Consider the following 18,049-nt stretch of genomic DNA (forward strand, 5'->3'; position numbering starts at 1 on the left):
ACTACAATCAGAGTGCGCATCCCTGTAAAACACCGGTACCAAGTGCGCAGTCTCAACAGAACAATCGCTGCTAACTTTCCACAGGAGGCAGACCGTCGCTAACTTGCCCTTCTAAAATAATTAATTCCTTAAAAAGTAGGTAACGTTAATATGATACAAATAATGGTAATATAACGTGTAATTGAAATGTAACTACCATTGATTATTCCAATTAAATGTTATGAAATGGCATCTCAACTAGCTAAACTGCTTGTTAGCCAAAAAATAGCTAGCTAATCCTAGGCCCAATTGCTAGGCTGGCTGCTAAACAAACATTATAGCTAGGCTAGATAGATAGCTAGTTATGTTATCCAGAGAGGGTGGACACTGACTAGTTTTACTATTGCTGGCTAGTTAATGTTAGCTAGAAACCACATGCTACAAAAAGCACATAGCTAGCTATTTAGCTATTTTATCCATAGCGTCGTTGCTAAACGTAGAATGTACTGTATACTCAGCATGAAAACGTTAGCTGGATTAGAGGTTTATTGTGGATCAGATTATTATCAAACGCTTTGTTTTTCCTTGACCAAGATCCGGACCTGGCCCGAGAAGGTGTCGTCAACAGGCTTTTCTGCAAACAAGCACGGACACACGCAGTTTAGCATTAAACACCAACAACACAACGCCGGAATGTTTAACCCACACCACCACCACCACCAGCAGCAGCAGCAGCAACAACAACAGCAACAGTTTCACCGTCATCTGCGGCAGCTTCAGCAACTGTTCCAGCAGCCCCCTCCACCGCCGCCGCCTGCGCCACCACAACCGCCTCCATCGCACCATGCACCCAGGCATCATCATCATCATCACCACCAAGGAGGACGGTAAGAAATGTGAACTCGAGGTCGTGGATCAGCAGGCCTACTAAGGAAATTGCCTCCACTATCAGAGTGCGCTCCGGGTCGTAAATTAATTAGAAGCGTTTCGTTCTAGGAGCGTTTAGCGCGCACTGGACGTTCTTACCGAGGAGAATATGGATGGCCAAGAGATTCTAATAATTTTACCCGGAACACGTTTTAACACCTTATAATTATCATTTTTCACTAGATTTTTTCATGTGTCAAATGTCATTTTTCTGTACACGTGATTTTTCTTCGCCTGTTCAGTGTGTGTTTACAGGTGATTTGAACATTTGGTATGGTCATCTTTACACGTGTTCATTACACCTGTTCAGTGTGAATTTACAGTTGTCTTTACAGGTTATTTGAATGCTTGTTATGGGCACATTTTACACGCGTTCATTACACATGTTCAAAAACAACTTATTTTGTAGCTAACGTCACATTATTATTTTTTGTGTATGTATTTGTATGTATTGAAAAAAGGCGCATGTGTTTTTTCATTTGAATTAGCTATCCATCATTTTTCCTTGTCTGAAGTATCAAGCTAAGTATAAAATATTTTATAACGTAATAATTATGACACTTTCCATCCACCAGATGGGATGGTTTTGTGAAAAGTATCGACTTTTCCAAACCACGTTTGTTTGATAAATAAATTAATGCAATAGTCACTATACTTTCCAACCCACATAGGCTGAATTAAAATGTTTTATAATGTATTTTACTATTGTTAACAATTTGGACCATATTTAGAAACATCTCCCTCCCTCCCTGAGTAAGCGACTCTTCACAACGGGCCTCATGTCAAACTCCCGGAAATTGAGTTGGGAGGGGCTACAACGAAATGTACCCGTTACTACACAGGCATTTAGAACTTGTGCTGTGGCACAATTTCATGCGTCTGAAAGTACGATATTCAAACATTCTAATCACCTGTAAATGCACACTGAACAGGTGCAATGAATGCTTGTAAAAATGCCCATAACAAGCGTTCAAATCACCTGTAAACACACTGGACAGGTGGGAAAATTCATGTGTACAAAAAATGACATTTGACACTTGAAAAAAGCAAGTGAGAAATTTGAATTACAAGTGTTAAGACGTGTTCTGGGTAAGACGATTAGAACCTCTTGGCCTTTCAAAGGAGAAGGGTTGATACTGCCGTTGTGAGGTAAGAACGCTCGGAAAGCACCCAAGCTAACTGGAAAGGGGTTACCTAGTCAGTTGTACAACTGAATGCCTTCAACTGAAATATGTCTTCCGCATTAACCCAACCCCTCTGAATCAGAGAGTTGCGGTGGGCTGCCTTAATCACCATCCACGTCTTCGGCGCCCGGGAAACGGAGGGTTAACTGCCTTGCTCAGCGGCAGAACTACAGATTTTTACCTTGTCAGCTCGGGGATTCAGTCCAGCAACCTTTCGGTTACTGGCCCAGCACTCTAACTGCCTAACATTGGCTATCTTGCTGGCTACTTCCAGACACAAATGAGAGAACACCTCACTTTGACCATTTTACTCACCCTAGCAGAGTTGGTTAGGCTGTTTTTATGTTAATAATTGTGCTTCTGGCAATTTGTTTTTTTTTGCCGACGTTTACTGATACCGGTCATATTCAACGGGTGTTGCACGTTCGTAGATTAATCAGTTATTCTGTGCTCTGGTACACTGACGAGTGCTTGAAATCGGGGGTAGATGGCGTGAATTTACGAACAGACCCTTAAATGTAAGTGTGATTTGCTAGCAGCAGTTTTTGACAGTGGTGCCTGGAGAAGTTGCTATACTCTAATTTTGCAAGAACAGCCCGCCCGGCGGCGGAATGGTGCACTGTGTAAAAATTCTAGGTTTTCCTATAGTTTTAAGGTTTTCACTCTCAAAATGTATTTGTTTTATAGAAGAAAAAAATTGTTTTAAGTCACCAACAATGCTTATACCACACCAGCAGTGGCGACTCGTCATTCAGGGCAGGTGGCGCATACAAACTTGGTCTCTTTTTTTGCTTTCTTGAGTAAGGCCGTTCCAAAATGCAGGTGTTTCAGCTTAGCTCAGTGCTTTCTGTGGTGGTGGGGCAACCTTCAGAAAATACGGAGCATAGGGGTTGGTAATGTTTTCTAGTTACGGTGTGATTGGCACATTATTCTGTCACTCATGGGGACAGAACGTCATCGCAAATCTAAAGGTAGAGCTTGAAAATTCAAGCCTCTTGGGTGCTGCCAGAGTTACATTAGAAGTGCCCATCCAAGAAGGCGCAAGGTCATTGGCCACAGATAAAATGACATCAAATCACATATCTACAGTAGCATTGATTGGACTGATCATGTCAACATCATACATTCAAAATCTTAGCAAACTTAACATTCATCATGAATGAAGTCTACAATCTACAGGCAAATCCTTTTCAATCCTAGTCATATGAAGAGAAATTACAGATAAAATGTATCGGTGCTCATCGGCCATTGGACATAAACATTACAACAAGTTGGAAATCGCAAATTCAACATTGAGAGGTTTGGAAGGAATCAGTGGCTAACTGCAAGCATCTCAAAGCAACCGCTAGCCTGCTATTCAGAGGAGTGGGTGTGTGGTCCCAAGTCTGGGTTGAAGGGTATCTTTTCCAAGCTTAAAATTGGCCATGCTGTCCATCCAGCATGACTTCTGCTGTGCTCAAAACACCTCAACTGGGAAATCTAACTTCAATGAGTTCAAGACAACTGGGAAAACAGTCATCTAACTCGGAATTTCAAGTCGGGAACTCTGGACTCTTTCTAGAGCTCCGACCTAAAGATCATTGACATTATCATGATTCAACCTTGTTTTTTCCCGAGTTCCCAGTTGTCTTGGAAGCACCATAAATCCCGAAAATGCCAAACTTTGATGACAAAATTTTCCCACGAAGGACCGCCACCTTCCTGTTCAAGTGAGCAAAGCACAAGGTGAGTCCAAAAATGTCTTGTATGCTGCTGCATAAATAATGTAATATGCCAGGGAGATATGTACTGTCTGTAGCTAAGAAAGTAATACTAAGTGTATGTTTTGTAGTAAGCTGTTAGTACCCCATGTGTCTCACCCTAATAATTTGGTCCCTTTTCCCCTCATAATTTTGCCTATTGTTCTGACTTGGTGGTGCACATGTAGCCTGTTTTAGAGAAATGTAATCATCGATTATTGTAATAGCTTTCATTGTCTGCTTATGTGCACCCTTTATTTAAATTACGGTTCTGACTTGGTGTTCAGGGAGAATACTGTAAGAATGGCCCATGTTCTGAATTCTGTCGCTGTACATTTCAATAGTGCTGAACAAATAGTTACTGCCTTACAAAAGTATTCACCCCCATGGCATTTTTCCTATTTTGTTGCATTACAGCCTGTAATTTAACATTTTTTTAATTTTGGATTTCATGTAATGGACATACACAAAATAAAACAGAAGTGGTGTGTGCATATGTATTTACCCCCTTTGCTATGAATCCCCTAAATAACATCTGGTGCAACCAATTACCTTCAGAAGTCACATAATTAGTTAGATTGCACACAGGTGGACTTTATTTAAGTGTCACATGATCTCAGTATATATACACCTGTCCTGAAAGGCCCCAGAGTCTGCAACACCACTAAGCAAGAGGAACCACCAAGCAAGCGGCAATATGAAGACCAAGGAGCTCTCCAAACGGGTCAGGGACAAAGTTATGAAGAATTACAGATCAGGGTTGGGTTATGAAAAAATATCTGAAGATTTGAACATCCCACAGAGCACCATTATTCAAAAATGGAAAGAGTATTTCACCACAACAAATTTGCCAAGATCGGGCCGCCCAACAAAACTCACGGACCAGGCAAGGAGGGCATTAATCAGAGGCAACAAACAGACCAAAGATAACCCTGAAGGAGCTGCAAAGCTCCACAGCGAAGATTGGAGTATCTGTCCATAGGACCACTTTAAGCTGTACACTCTACAGAGCTGGGCTTTACAGAAGAGTGGCCAGAAAAAAGCCATTGCTTAAAGAAAGAAATAAGCAAACACGTTTGGTGTTCGCCAAAAGGCATGTGGGGGACTCCCCAAACATATGGAAGAAGGTACTCTGGTCAGATGAGACTAAAATGTAGCTTTTGGCCATCAAGGAAAACGCTATGGCGCAAACCCAACACCTCTCATCACCCGAGAACACTATCCCCACAGTGAAGCGTGGTGGCAGCATCATGCTGTGGGATGTTTTTCATCGGCAGGGACTGGGAAACTGGTCAGAATTGAAGGAATGATGGATGGCACTAAATACAGGGAAATTCTTGAGGGAAACCTGTTTCAGTCTTCCAGAGATTTGAGACTGGGACAGAGGTTCACCTTCCAGCAGGACAATGACCTTAAGCATACTGCTAAAGCAGCACGCACGTGGTTTAAGGGGAAACATTTGAATGTCTTGGAATGGCCTAGTCAAAGCCCAGACCTCAATCCAATTGAGAATCTGTGGTATGACTTAAAGATTGCTGTACACCAGTGGAACCCATCCAACTTGAAGAAGCTGGAGCAGGTTTGCCTTGAATGGGCAAAGTCCCAGTGGCTAGATGTGCCAAGCTTTATAGAGACATACCCCAAGAGACTTGCAGCTGTAATTGCTGCAAAGGTGTCTCTACAAAGTATTGACTTTGGGGGGATGAATAGTTATGCACGCTAGTTATGCAAGTTTTCATTTTTTTTGTCTTATTTTTTGTTTGTTTCACAAGAAAAAATAAATTTTAATTCCAGGTTGTAAGGCAACTAAATAGGAAAATTGCCATGGGGGGTGAATACTTTCACAAGCCACTGTATATTGACTACGTCCATCCTAGCTCGCTCATTAATGTCTTAATCGAAATTACGGATCGCCTCCTTTCTGCTCGTCGTCCCCTTATGCCATAATTTGTGCATCTTAATTGGCAGTAGAAACCACAATTCTTTAAGCAAGTCGGCAATATCAGCTATGTTTTTTTTTTTAGAAGGCAGGAAATGAGACTGAATGAACTGTTTTGCTGCCAGACAAGGCTCCGCTGATAGCCAGATGTAGCAGTGGTAAGGTGTTGGTACTGCTTAATGTGGGTATGGTTTGTCACTGTTATGGTGCAATTAATGTGTTGGCTTTGCTGGCATGCTTCTTTTGAGTTTGCCCCAATAAGATTTACATGCTAAAATCACCACTGCACACCAGGATAACACATTTTAGGTCTGGGGAAGAAAGAAAATGGGGAAGGGTGTAGTCGCTTTTAATTCAATTGTGCACCTAGCAAGAGACAATTTGGCTAGTGGGTTTTCTGTACTGTAGGCTCCAATGTAGTTTAAATAAATACCCTACCAAATGATTCAAATCATTATGAAATTCTGCCAGGTAGGCCTACTTTGCAGTGAACATTTTTAATAGGGACGTTTTTTATCTGGAAAGCCTTTAGGGGCAGCAGGTAGCCTAGTGGTTAGAGCGTTGGACTATTAACCGAAAGGTTGCAAGATCGAATCCCCGAGCTGACAAGGTGAAATCTGTTGTTCTGCCCCTGAACAAGGCAGCTAACCCACTGTTCCTAGGGGGTCATTGGAAATAAGAATTTGTTCTTAACTGACATGCCTAGTTAAATAAAGGTAAAAAAAAAAAAATATGTATGTTCAAACAGAGCATGATGGCTGAGTTGTGCATCACAAAGATTCAACTGACTTGGGACCGAACTTTTTCAATGCTTTGCATACCTATTGTTGCCTTAGTTAGCATTTACTGGTATTATCATTAGTTGAAACATCTTTCCTACCCTACCGATGTTGTTCAATTCTGTGAGCTGCTCAATGCGACAACCAGTTAAGCGCTCTTGCGGGCAATGTTGCCTGATATTCCTCTGAAACTAGGTGTGTGCGGCATGGGTGAAATATATTTGCGATTGTGTAGGCTACTTTGTACATGATTTCTCTGTTGTACTACATAATTGATATGGCGTAAACCACATTTATATGCCTACATTTGCATTCAGGCCAGGTAGCCTAAAGGCCTACTTCTATGCGTAATCAGTGTCACGTCCTTACTCAACAGTGACAGTAGCTCTCCAAACAAGACAATGACTAAATTGACAACTCATAAATGGAATTAAATAAACCAAAACTTGTTTCTCACAAGTGTAGCATAGGTTGTGAGCTCTGCAAACAATGTGTCCACTCTGAACGGTAAGACTGGAATAATATATTGAATGCGTTATCAGAAGTTACTTTAAATGAACATTGTAGATTAGGAATGAACATTTTAAATGTACTACTGGTGATGCATGTAATGGGGAATTGATATACACTAACAATCAAACAAACAATTCACACAATGAAGTTATGAAGTTATGAAACAATGACTGAACAAATTGGCGGGAGAGCACGTTCTGGAGAGAGACGTGCATTTTAGCCACACTCCCCTTGGACTGTGCCATCCACACGGCCTCTGCAATGTATTAGTTTACTGAGATTGGCGTGAGTCAGACCGGTGTCTCCTGTACCATATATATTTGCTACTGCTCTACTAAAACAATCTTGGTCGACCAACAGCCCATCGACCAAAAAAATCTACCAGTCGACTAATTGGGGTCCGCCTTAGAAGTGAGTATACGCAATGCTCACTGAAAGAAAGAAAAAGTGTATACCCTCCACTACACCACTGGTTGCTGATATATCAGGCAGGTGGTGTGATATGTGTATCTTGGTTGAATTTTCCAGGGGTGCGTTCAGGTAATTAAACATTTCCCTACGTTCTGTAACGGTTTGTAAGACATGTTTTTTCCAGAAACGCAGCACAATGTTCTAAAAACAGTCTTTGATGTAGCTAAGTGTGGTGGTTATGGTGTGGCCATTTGCAAAAACCTGTGCAGCACACCCCCATAATCACAAACTAATTCAACTGGGGTTTATTCACTAGGAAACAACCTGAAGCCAACAGAGGTAAAGAGAACTAAACGTGGAGGGACCTACCTGATTGTATCCAATAGAAACTCATGTTTTTGTTGCGAAACATTTTCCGTTTGGAGTAAAATGTTTCCATTGCAAAACATTTTGCTATCATTTGCTACAGTCTTCGTCTAAATTAATATACCCATGGTCATTCAGAACAGTATAGTTTCTGTTGAATAAACTGTTCTGTCCTGCTGAACGCACTCCACATTTTAATGTTTAAATAGTATTTGTTATTGAAATAAACGTGGCCAATTGTTTGACTTTGGCTGTATTGTGTGTAAATATACTGTACAAATATAAACGCAACGTGTCAAGTGTTGGTCCCATGTTTCATGAGCTGAAATTAAGATCCCAGAAATGTTCCATATGCACAAAAAGCTTATTTCTTATTTTGTGCAATGTGTTTAAATCCCTGTTAGTGAGCATTTCTCCTTTACCAAGATAATACATCCACCTGACACATGTGGCATATCAAGAAGCTGATTAAACTGGGGACAAAAGGCCCCTCAAATGTGCAGTTTTGTCACACAACACAATGCCACAGATGTCTCAAGTTTTAAGGGAGCGTGCAATTGGCATGCTGAGTGCAAGAATGTCCACGAGCTGTTGCCAGAGAATTGAGTTAATTTCTCTACCATAAGCCGCCTCAACATCGTTTTAGAGAATTTGGCAGTATGTCCAACCGGTCTCACAACCGCAAGAGCGTCTAAGACCAGCCACCCGGACTGCTGATGAAACTGAGGAGAATTTCTGCCGAATAAAGCCTTTTTGTGGGTGGGGGGGGGGATCATTCTGATTGGCTGGCCCAGTTGTGTGAAATCCATAGATTAGGGCCTAATGAATTTATTTCAAATGACTGATATCCTTTATATGAACTAACTCAGTAAAATCATTGAAATTGTTGCATGTTTAAAAAAAATATTTTTGTTAAGTATATAAATACTGCTTAGTAATGCCCATTCCCTCTGTTATGACCAGGGCCATGGCTGTACCAGGCCCTGCTCCTCCACCTCCCCGTGTGGTCAACCTGTCCACTCGGGCCTCCATCATGGCCCCCAACCCAATGTTACAAGGGGCTATAATGATGCAGCAGATGCAAGGTGAGCGCATTTCAGAATGTCAGAAAACTACCAATTTAAAAAAATCGGTACCATAGTACATAATTTTATCGACAGCTAGTGCGTACGTGAAAAAGCTTTCAGTTTCTCTGAACTGTTAACACTGATTGTAGAACGCCTTGTAGTTCCAAAGGCCACCTGATAGAAACTCTGGCACTACCCTACTGCTGAAAAACAGTGGTGGAAAAAGTACCCAATAGTCATACTTGAGTTAAAGTAAAGATACCTTAATAGAAAATGACTCAAGTGAAAGTCACCTAGTATTAAATACTACTTGAGTAAATCTAAAAGTATTTGGTTTTAAATATACTTAAGTATCAATTAAAAAAAAAAAAAAAATCCTAAAATGTACTTAAGTATCATATTTCTTATATTAATTAAGCAAACCAGACGGCATAATGTTCTTGTTTTTGTAATTACAAACAAAGCATTTGTGTTGAGTGAGTCTGCCAGATCAGATGTAGTAGGGATGACCAAACATGTTCTCTTGATAAGTGTGTGTTTTGGACCATTTTCCTGTCCAAATGTAACAAGTACTTTTAGGTGTCAGGGAAAATGTATGGAGTTAAAAGTGCATTTTCTTTAGGAATGTAGTGAAGTAAAAGTTGTCAAAAATATAAATGGTAAAGTACAGATACTTTAAAGTACTACTTAAGTAGTTTTTTGGGGTATTTTTACTTAAATACTTTACACCAGTGCTGAAAGTTTTCCCACCCAATTATTCTTTTTCTACTCATCTCCTCCCACACTTTCTTCCTACCTCTATCTCTCCTTCCCTCCTGTCTCTGGCACTCCAGGTAGCATGCAGGGCTTTGCAGCGGTGAGTGGGCAGCAGTTCACCCAGTTCTTTGCTGCAGGGGCCCGGTCCTCTCTCATGGGCCCTGTACCCATGGGCATGTCCATCAAGACCCCCCACATGGGCTTCCCTGCACGACACTACCACCCCCACTCCCGCTACTACAACAACAACAACGTAATCAAACCTCTATTTAACTATGGATAATTACAAGGCACTGAGCACCCCTGTCTGAGCTTTCTTTTTGACAAGCTAACAGTTTTGTGTTTTACTCAGTTGTTAGCTAAGATTGTTTTGATACTGTGGGGCAAAGCTATGAGGAGACTTGATGACAATTGCTTATGGAAATACTGAATTGGTTAATATTATCTCTAACATTTGAGTCCTCTATACCTGTTGCATACGTTGGCTGTTGTTGATTGCTGAGAAAGCAGTTGAATAGTTAATCAAATGCCTCACCCTGTTCATGTAGGACTATGGATCACGGCAGCCGGATCGGAAGAGGGAAAATGAGCAGAGAGCTGTTGGGAGCACATTTAGCCGACCTGCAGCCAGCAGGACAGCAGGGGAAACCAATGATAAGGTTCTGAAAGGTAGGACCGTACCTGAACACTCACTGCTAGCTGGTGTTGCCATCTCGCGTTATCATTTGTTAGGGATTTTATTTGTATTTATTTATAGAAGCATGAAAAAGTTATTATTTATTTTTTTGGTTGCTTCCTCTCTTCCTATTTCTCCTTCTCTGTTTTTGAGTGGGTGTGAAACAGTAATTCTGTGGTTGGTACAGTAGCACATGACAGCCCTGTCTCCCTCTTCCTGCAGATGGAGGAGTGGGAGTGCCAGATGGACAGGCACAGCCTTCAGTGCAACCGGAGCCTGAGGAGCCGGCGTTGAAGAAGCAGAGGACAGAGGTGTAAGTAGTACTGTTTTGAGTTTGAATAAATGCTTTCCTCATGGGTCTTTGCATTTCATTTCAGCAAGCCATGACACCCACCATCTCAAATTGTTTTGAAGTCGTTTCTGTACTTAGAAACAGATTAGATTAGCATTCCTATAATGACATTTTGTTGCAATATAATTTAATATCTGAGAAATTAAGCTAATTGATAGTACCACAAGCCACCCATGGACCCTCCACGCTGGTGATGCATGGGTTAACTCATAACTGGGCGGGTTTCGGGTTATTAAATATCGTGTGGATGAAGGGCATGTAGGTGGTAGGCATGTTGACTAAAGAAAACAATACCTTACATTTATGGATTCATCATTCTTGTGAAATTTATATCTATAGCCTACATTGCGTTTTTTCTTTCATTATTTTAGGCTATCTGGCATTTAATGTGTAAGTAAGCCTATAATCTTTAGGGCCTAACTGTACGCGTGCTAAATAGCCTACATGCCAATCGCCTAATGCTTTTGGGAATGGGCAGAAACGGTTAACATCGATCCACGGAGGCAAAAATAACCATGTTAGAGTTTAATTCATTAAAAGAAAAGCTGCAAAATGGAGAGTTTACCATAAAGAGAAGGGAGGGACAGAAAAGTAATGTTTGAAAGATTTGTAGAAGTGGTAAAAGAGGATGCTGGCTATGTTGTGTGACGATTGTGCTACTGTTTAATATTTTAGCAACCCATGCTTTGGTTTTGTTTACTTGACCATTGTTTCAACTTTTTTTGAATTTGTCGCACAAATCCAATACCTAATATTAGCATTTTCGCACTTCATATCCAAATCATCTATAAGTAGCGTCATTGATTTACACAATCAATTTTGGGGGTACTTTAGGATGATTTTAACATGAAGCAGGAAAATTCTAATATAGGTATCATTGACTTGCTTTGGATTTGTGCAACAAATGCTTAATTTTTTTTATTTGAAACAGTGACAAACAACCAAAGCATTGTTTGCCATCATACCTTGTCAATAGACTGCTTACAGGGAAGAGAAACAATGTAATTTGGGTGAACTATCCCTTTAACATTAGGGGAATCTAACACATTTTTATTTCACTTAATAGCAGGAACAGCACCATTTAGTGGTCAGAACCTGGTAATATCAGAATGTAGGTTGGGACAGAAACCTAACAACTTAAATGAATAATTTCTCTGGACCGGGGGGGGGGGCATCACCAAATTCACTGAATACATTGCATAGGATGAAGAAACAATACTCCAAGCTGCAGCATAGAAAACTGATACTGTATACTCGTTGTGGGGGGTCCGTTGGTGGCTTTTGACAATTGTTTTGGGATTACTCATTATTAGATTTATTTTATCGAATCTGAGGTTAGGTACTATATTTAGTGATTATATGAATCCTAAAAATGAAAATGGCCAATTTGGGTGCAATTAATTAATTTCTCAGATATGAAGATATATTTCAACAAAGTAATGTTGTAGGAATGCTAGTCTCATCTGTTTCTAACTACAGAAACTATTTCAGAGCAATCTGAGATGGTAGGTGTCAAGCCTCTTTCTTGTTTTGCTTACGTATATCTTCAGATTAGAATATCTAAATGCTGTGATGAGTCCTTGGAGAGTAGCAGCTAGTAGTGACATGTATCCTTTATTTCTCTCTATCCTTCTCTGTCCCAGGTTAGAGGAGACTGTGGAGCAGCCTCCTGAGACCGGCGGGGTCCTGAGTGCAGCAGAGTATCAAAGCCCACCGGTTGACTGCCAGTCTGGAGGTTGGTGTTCTCATACACTACATGACCAAAAGTAAACTCAGCAAAAAAGGAAACGTCCTCTCACTGTGAACTGCATTTATTTTCAGCAAACTTAACATGTGTAAATATTTGTATGAACATAACAAGATTCAACAACTGAGACATAAACTGAACAAGTTCCACAGACATGTGAGTAATAGAAACAGAATAATGTGTCCCTGAACAAAGGGGGGTCAAAAGTAACAGTCAGTATCTGGTGTGACCACCAGCTGCATTAAGCACTGCAGTGCATCGCCGCCTCATGGACTGCACCAGATTTGTCAGTTCTTGCTGTGAGATGTTACCCCACTCTTCCACCAAGGCACCTGCAAGTTCCCGTACATTTCTGGGGGGGAATGGCCCTAGCCCTCACCCTCCGATCCAACAGGTCCCATCCTCCGATCCAACATGCTCAATGGGATTGAGATCTGGGCTCTTTGCTGGCCATGGCAGAACACTGATATTCCTGTCTTGCAGGAAATCATGCTCAGAACGAGCAGTATGGCTGTCAGGATGAGCATGCATGAAGAGTACCACATGAGGGAGGAGGATGTCTTCCCTGTAATGCACATCGTTGAGTTTGCCTGCAATGACGACAAGCTCAGTCTGATGATGCTGTCACACACCGCCCCAGACCATGACGGACTATCCACCTCTAAATCGACCTCGGTGTAACGCTCATTCCTTAGACGATAAACGCGAATCCGACCATCACCACTGGTGAGACAAAACCACGACTCGTCAGTGAAGAGCATTTTTTGCCAGTCCTGTCTGGTCCAACGACGGTGGGTTTGTGCCCATAGGCAGCGTTGTTGCCGGGGATGTCTGGTGAGGACCTGCCTTACAACAGGCCTACAAGCCCCCAGTCCAGCGCTTCTCAGCCTATTGCGGACAGTCTGAGCACTGATGGAGGGATTGTGTGTTACTGGTGTAACTCGGGCAGTTGTTGTTGCAGAGCCTGGGCTCAAACCAGGATCTAGTGGCACAGCTAGCACTGCGATGCAATGCCTTAGACCACTGCGCCACTTGGGAGGCCCCGGACAGACGATTTTTGCACGCTACGCACTTCAGCACTTGGTGGTCCTGTTCTGTGACCTACCTCTTCACGGAGAGCCGTTGTTGAAATAGCCGAATCCACTAATTTGAAGGGGTGTCCACATACTATTGTCTATAGTGTACCATTCCAGCAGCCATTCCAAGCCTCTTACTCCCACAGAGATACAGCCATATCTACAGAACACCATAGATGGGTTATCTCTGTGGCTTAAGCACTGGCCTTTCACCTTTTGGCTTGGTAGGACTAGTTCTCACCTGTTCTTTCCAATAACAGACTGTGTCATTCTGGAGGAGGGTGGGAGCACAGCTGAACCAGTGGCTGCAGAGGCAATGGAGGAGAGCAGAGCAGCCGAGGTGAGTTTTATTTGTTACAGAGGGCTTTACTGAAGCCCAAACCGTGATTGTAATGCAAGTTCAGATGGGTAGCTGGGCACTGATTTTTGCTCACAGAAAGTGATAAGATGACCTGATCTGAGGGCCGTCCTTGTGTATGAACAGGTTCAGAGTGGAGTGTCGGCCATGCCAGCCTCTGAGCAGCTGAGTGGTGAGAGCCAGGCATTCACTCCAGGCCTGGAGGACATGGCAGAGGGCAAGGCTGCCCCAGGGGGATTGGTTAGGGGGCAGGAAGAGGGCAAGGAGGGGAGTGATGCTGCCAACAAGTTCTATTGCTACATCTGCACTCTGGCCTGTCACAACCAGCAGGTAGAGTACCCCCTGAGGGTGTAGAGTGGAATGTTTGTGTTTGAATGGTCCAAGGCAAGCACTCAGCTTGACCCTTCAGCGACCCTGTTAGTCAAGTTCATTAGCTGCCACATAGTTGAGCTGTCAGCCCGAGGCTAGTGAGACAGGAATCCCTCTGTGTCATATCTCTGCGTCCCTCTCTTTACATCTCGCTGTATCCCTCTCTCTCTTCCTCATTAGGACTTCCAGAGCCACATGAACGGCCTGGCCCACCAGCAGAGGATGATGGAGATCCAACACATGTCCAGCGCCTGTCTGGTCACCCTGATGCCCCGTGTCCAGGAGTCACTGCAGGGAGGCTGTGGAGACAGCTCCTCCAAGGACGGGTCAGTACTAGTGTATGTTGGTGACAGGTAAATGGGATTTAAGTAAGACCCAATAATTTGGCGATAGGTTCCGAATGAAACAAAACTGACTGAAACAGGAAGGGTCTGCCTAAAATTGTCCAGTAAGAAACACTTGTTTTCCGTTAAAATTTTGCTATAGTTTGTCTTTGTGAATATGACCCAGATGGTCATCAAATCACATTTTATTGGTCACATGCACATGGTTAGCAGATGTTATTGCGAGTGAAGCGAAATGCTTGTGCTTCTAGTTTCGGCAGTGCAGCAATATCAATCTAGAATAACTATCTTCAAAGTAATGACTCAGGACGTCGGGTTTGAAATGAAAACTTATTTTAGTAATACTACTTGTTCACGTTACATTTAACAACTTTTAGATTCTACAAAACAATAAAAGAAAGTTGCTAGTGAAAGTCAGGATAATCACTTGTACATAACTGGGCGTTCGCTCTCTTTCTATTTCCTGTTGCAAGGCATTCTGGAACTTGCAGTCAATAGCGTAATCCAATACAACAGATATGTATGTAGTTATCTCAATCTCCAACACATGAATTCTAATACAATTACGTATGTAAATAACTAAAGAAAATATCTTTAGATACAGCTCAATAAATTAACTGTAAACATTAACTCTGTAACCCATTAAAGTTACAACAATCAACAAGTAATCTAACAATTCCACAACTACCTAATACAAACAAATCAAAGGGATAAAATAAGAATATATACATAAATATATGGATGAGCAATGACAGAGCGGCATAGGCAAGATGCAATAGATGGTATAAAATACAGTATATACATATGGGATGAGTAATGCAAGATATGTAAACATTATTAAAGTGGCTAGTGATCCATTTATTTCAAGTCTGTATGTAGGCAGCAGCCTCTGTGTAAGTGATGGCTGTTTAACAGACTGATGGCCTTGAGATAGAAGCTGTTTTTCAGTTCCTGGTCCCAGCTTAGATGGACCTGTACTGACCTCGCATTCTGGATGGTAGTGGGGTGAACAGGCAGTGGCTCGGGTGGTTGTTGTTCTTCATGATCTTTATGGCCTTCCTGTGGCATCGGGTGCTGTAGGTGTCCTGGAGGGCAGGTAGTTCGCCCCCGGTGATGCGTTGTGCACCCCCCTCTGGAGAGCCCTGCGGTTGTGGGCGGTGCAGTTGCCGTACCAGGAAGTGATTCAGCCCGACAGGATGCTCTCAATTGTGCATCTGTACAAGTTTTAGGTGACAAGCCACATTTTTTTTCAGCCTCCTGAGGTTGAAGTGGGTGGTCTGTGTGGGTGGACCGTTTCAGTTTATCCGTGATGTGTACGCAGAGGAATTTAACTTTCCACTCATGTAGCTGCGTGTGTGTACCACAGAGAGAAGAAACCCGGGCCGCAGCTTTGGTGTGCTACCTGCAAAATCCACTACACCAGTACAGTCATGGTGCACCGCAGGACCAGGGAGCACAAGCTGGCCAGCCGCACCTCCAACCCCTCCTGTACCGTCTGCAAGAGGCACTTCAGGAGCCCACTCCTGTTCCTGGAGCACATGCAGTCCCAGGGGCACAAGCAGAGAGTTGACGAGGTGTGTGTGTACTCATCTCTGCCTCGGCAGCTTGAAAATCCAATAAATGTATTACATTTTTGGAGTCCCTAGTGGCCCCTTATTTCCTACGTACAGTATGCACTACTTTTGACAAGAGCCCTATGGTCCCTAGTCAAAAGTAGTGCACTAAATAGGGAATAATAGGGTGCCACTTGGGCCGCAACCCCTGTCAAACCATTCCCTCCTTATTCACTGTTCTGTGCTCCTCTCATTACAGCTTCGGGAGGAGGGGGGGCCAAAGGCCTTGGCTGAACTGGTTGCCATGGACGCACAAGGCTGCTTTGTAGACGATGGAGACGAGGAGGAGGAGGCATGCGAGGAGGAAGAGGGGGACGAAGAGGAAATGGAAGATGGCGGCGAAGGCAGCTCCCATGGGAAGGTTAGGCATATGCATGTACACGCCTTGTCACACATGGGGATGGGCATTTGATTATTTCTTTTTACTGTTATAGTACTCACATTATTTTTCGGGAATGGAAAATATATACACTACCGTTCAAAAGTTTGCGGTCGCTTACAAATTATTTTTTTCTGGAATATCTACATAGGTGTACAGAGGCCCATTATCAGCAACCCTCACTCCTGTGTTCCAATGTCACGTTGTGTTAGCTAATCCAAGTTTATAATTTTAAAAGGCTAATTGATCATTAGAAAACCCTTTTGCAAGTATGTTAGCACATGAAAACTGTTGTGCTAATTAAAGAAGCAATAAAACTGGCGTTCTTTAGACTAGTTGAGTATCTGGAGCATCAGCATTTGTGGGTTGGATTACAGGCTCAAAATGGCCAGAAATAAAGCACTTTCTTCTGAAATTCGGCAGTCTATTCTTGTTCTGAGAAATTCCATGTGAGAAATTGCCAAAAAACTAAAGATCTCGCACTACTCCCTTCACAGTACATTAGTGTCTAGTTTGAGAAACAAACGCCTCACAAGTCCTCAACTGGCAGCTTCATTAAATAGTACCTGCAAAATGGACAAAAAAAATGTTTTTCTTTAAAAACCAAGGACATTTCTAAGTGACCCCAAACTTTTGGACGGTAGTGTATATTTTTAGAACATAAGGGCAAGTCCCACACTGGGAAAAATGTGCATTTATCTATATCCCAACAGTGCACAACAATACCTAATTTATCATAACCATTACAGATAGCAAATCCTGATTGCTAAATTGCCTCGTATATTCAGTCAAGAAAACAACTACTGCGATTTAAGATTCGGGGCTCAGTTTGGTGTGTTGAATTTTATTTTCTGGTTTACGAACCAAAATCTGTCTTTTCGATATTGGCCTACTGACATGTGACATTGTTTATTATGCCTGTCTTTGGAATTTTCTAAATGGATAAAAAAAATCCACATTGCGTGCGTGCGTGAGTGAGCATGTGTGAGTGAGCGTGTGTGTGAGCATGTGTGTGTGAGTGGTGTGAGCACGTGAGCGTGTGTGAGCGTTGGTGTGTGTGTGTGTGTCTAATAGGATGATACAGAACATTAAGCAGGTGATGGTCAGGATCAGCGATCACTAACATTATAGTCCTGGACAAAGAATAGATGGAGGTAGCTGAAGTTTTACAGATGGGAAAAAAGGAAGGAAGAAAGAGAAGGAAGGAAGAAAGAAGGAAGGAACAAAAACAGGAAGAGGAACAGGAAGTCAGATATGTAGGAAAGTGCATGGGGATGAATTACAGCCACTGCATCTGTTTGGTGAGTAGGCCTAGGCTTAATGAAGCTGATGAAAATATGCTCTTTGAAAAAGACAAACTAAAGTTTTTGCATATTTCCATTGTGGAAACCTGTATGTTTAGGGGATTTATATCCTAGACTGATTAATTGTAAATGGCACTAGCAGTTCGCAAAGTAGCCTAATATATAGGCAAA

The 18,049-nt window shown here is 42.3% G+C and overlaps 1 protein-coding gene across 1 annotated transcript in view; it reads left to right on the forward strand.

The window, feature by feature from the left end:
* The window catches only part of LOC139543522 (cip1-interacting zinc finger protein-like), a 23,354-nt gene continuing 5,305 nt past the window's right edge, over nucleotides 1–18,049 (forward strand). The window contains exons 1-12 of the mRNA XM_071349679.1: nucleotides 1–135; nucleotides 574–866; nucleotides 8,801–8,922; nucleotides 9,738–9,913; nucleotides 10,209–10,329; nucleotides 10,559–10,649; nucleotides 12,332–12,423; nucleotides 13,772–13,851; nucleotides 13,996–14,199; nucleotides 14,419–14,564; nucleotides 15,949–16,156; nucleotides 16,395–16,556. Of these exons, the coding sequence (XP_071205780.1) occupies nucleotides 673–866; nucleotides 8,801–8,922; nucleotides 9,738–9,913; nucleotides 10,209–10,329; nucleotides 10,559–10,649; nucleotides 12,332–12,423; nucleotides 13,772–13,851; nucleotides 13,996–14,199; nucleotides 14,419–14,564; nucleotides 15,949–16,156; nucleotides 16,395–16,556 (1,596 nt within the window). The 5' untranslated portion in view covers nucleotides 1–135; nucleotides 574–672. The remainder of the gene's footprint in view (nucleotides 136–573; nucleotides 867–8,800; nucleotides 8,923–9,737; nucleotides 9,914–10,208; nucleotides 10,330–10,558; nucleotides 10,650–12,331; nucleotides 12,424–13,771; nucleotides 13,852–13,995; nucleotides 14,200–14,418; nucleotides 14,565–15,948; nucleotides 16,157–16,394; nucleotides 16,557–18,049) is intronic.

This window comes from Salvelinus alpinus, chromosome 18 (genome assembly GCF_045679555.1).
Source record: "Salvelinus alpinus chromosome 18, SLU_Salpinus.1, whole genome shotgun sequence".
NCBI classification, from domain to species: domain Eukaryota; kingdom Metazoa; phylum Chordata; class Actinopteri; order Salmoniformes; family Salmonidae; genus Salvelinus; species Salvelinus alpinus.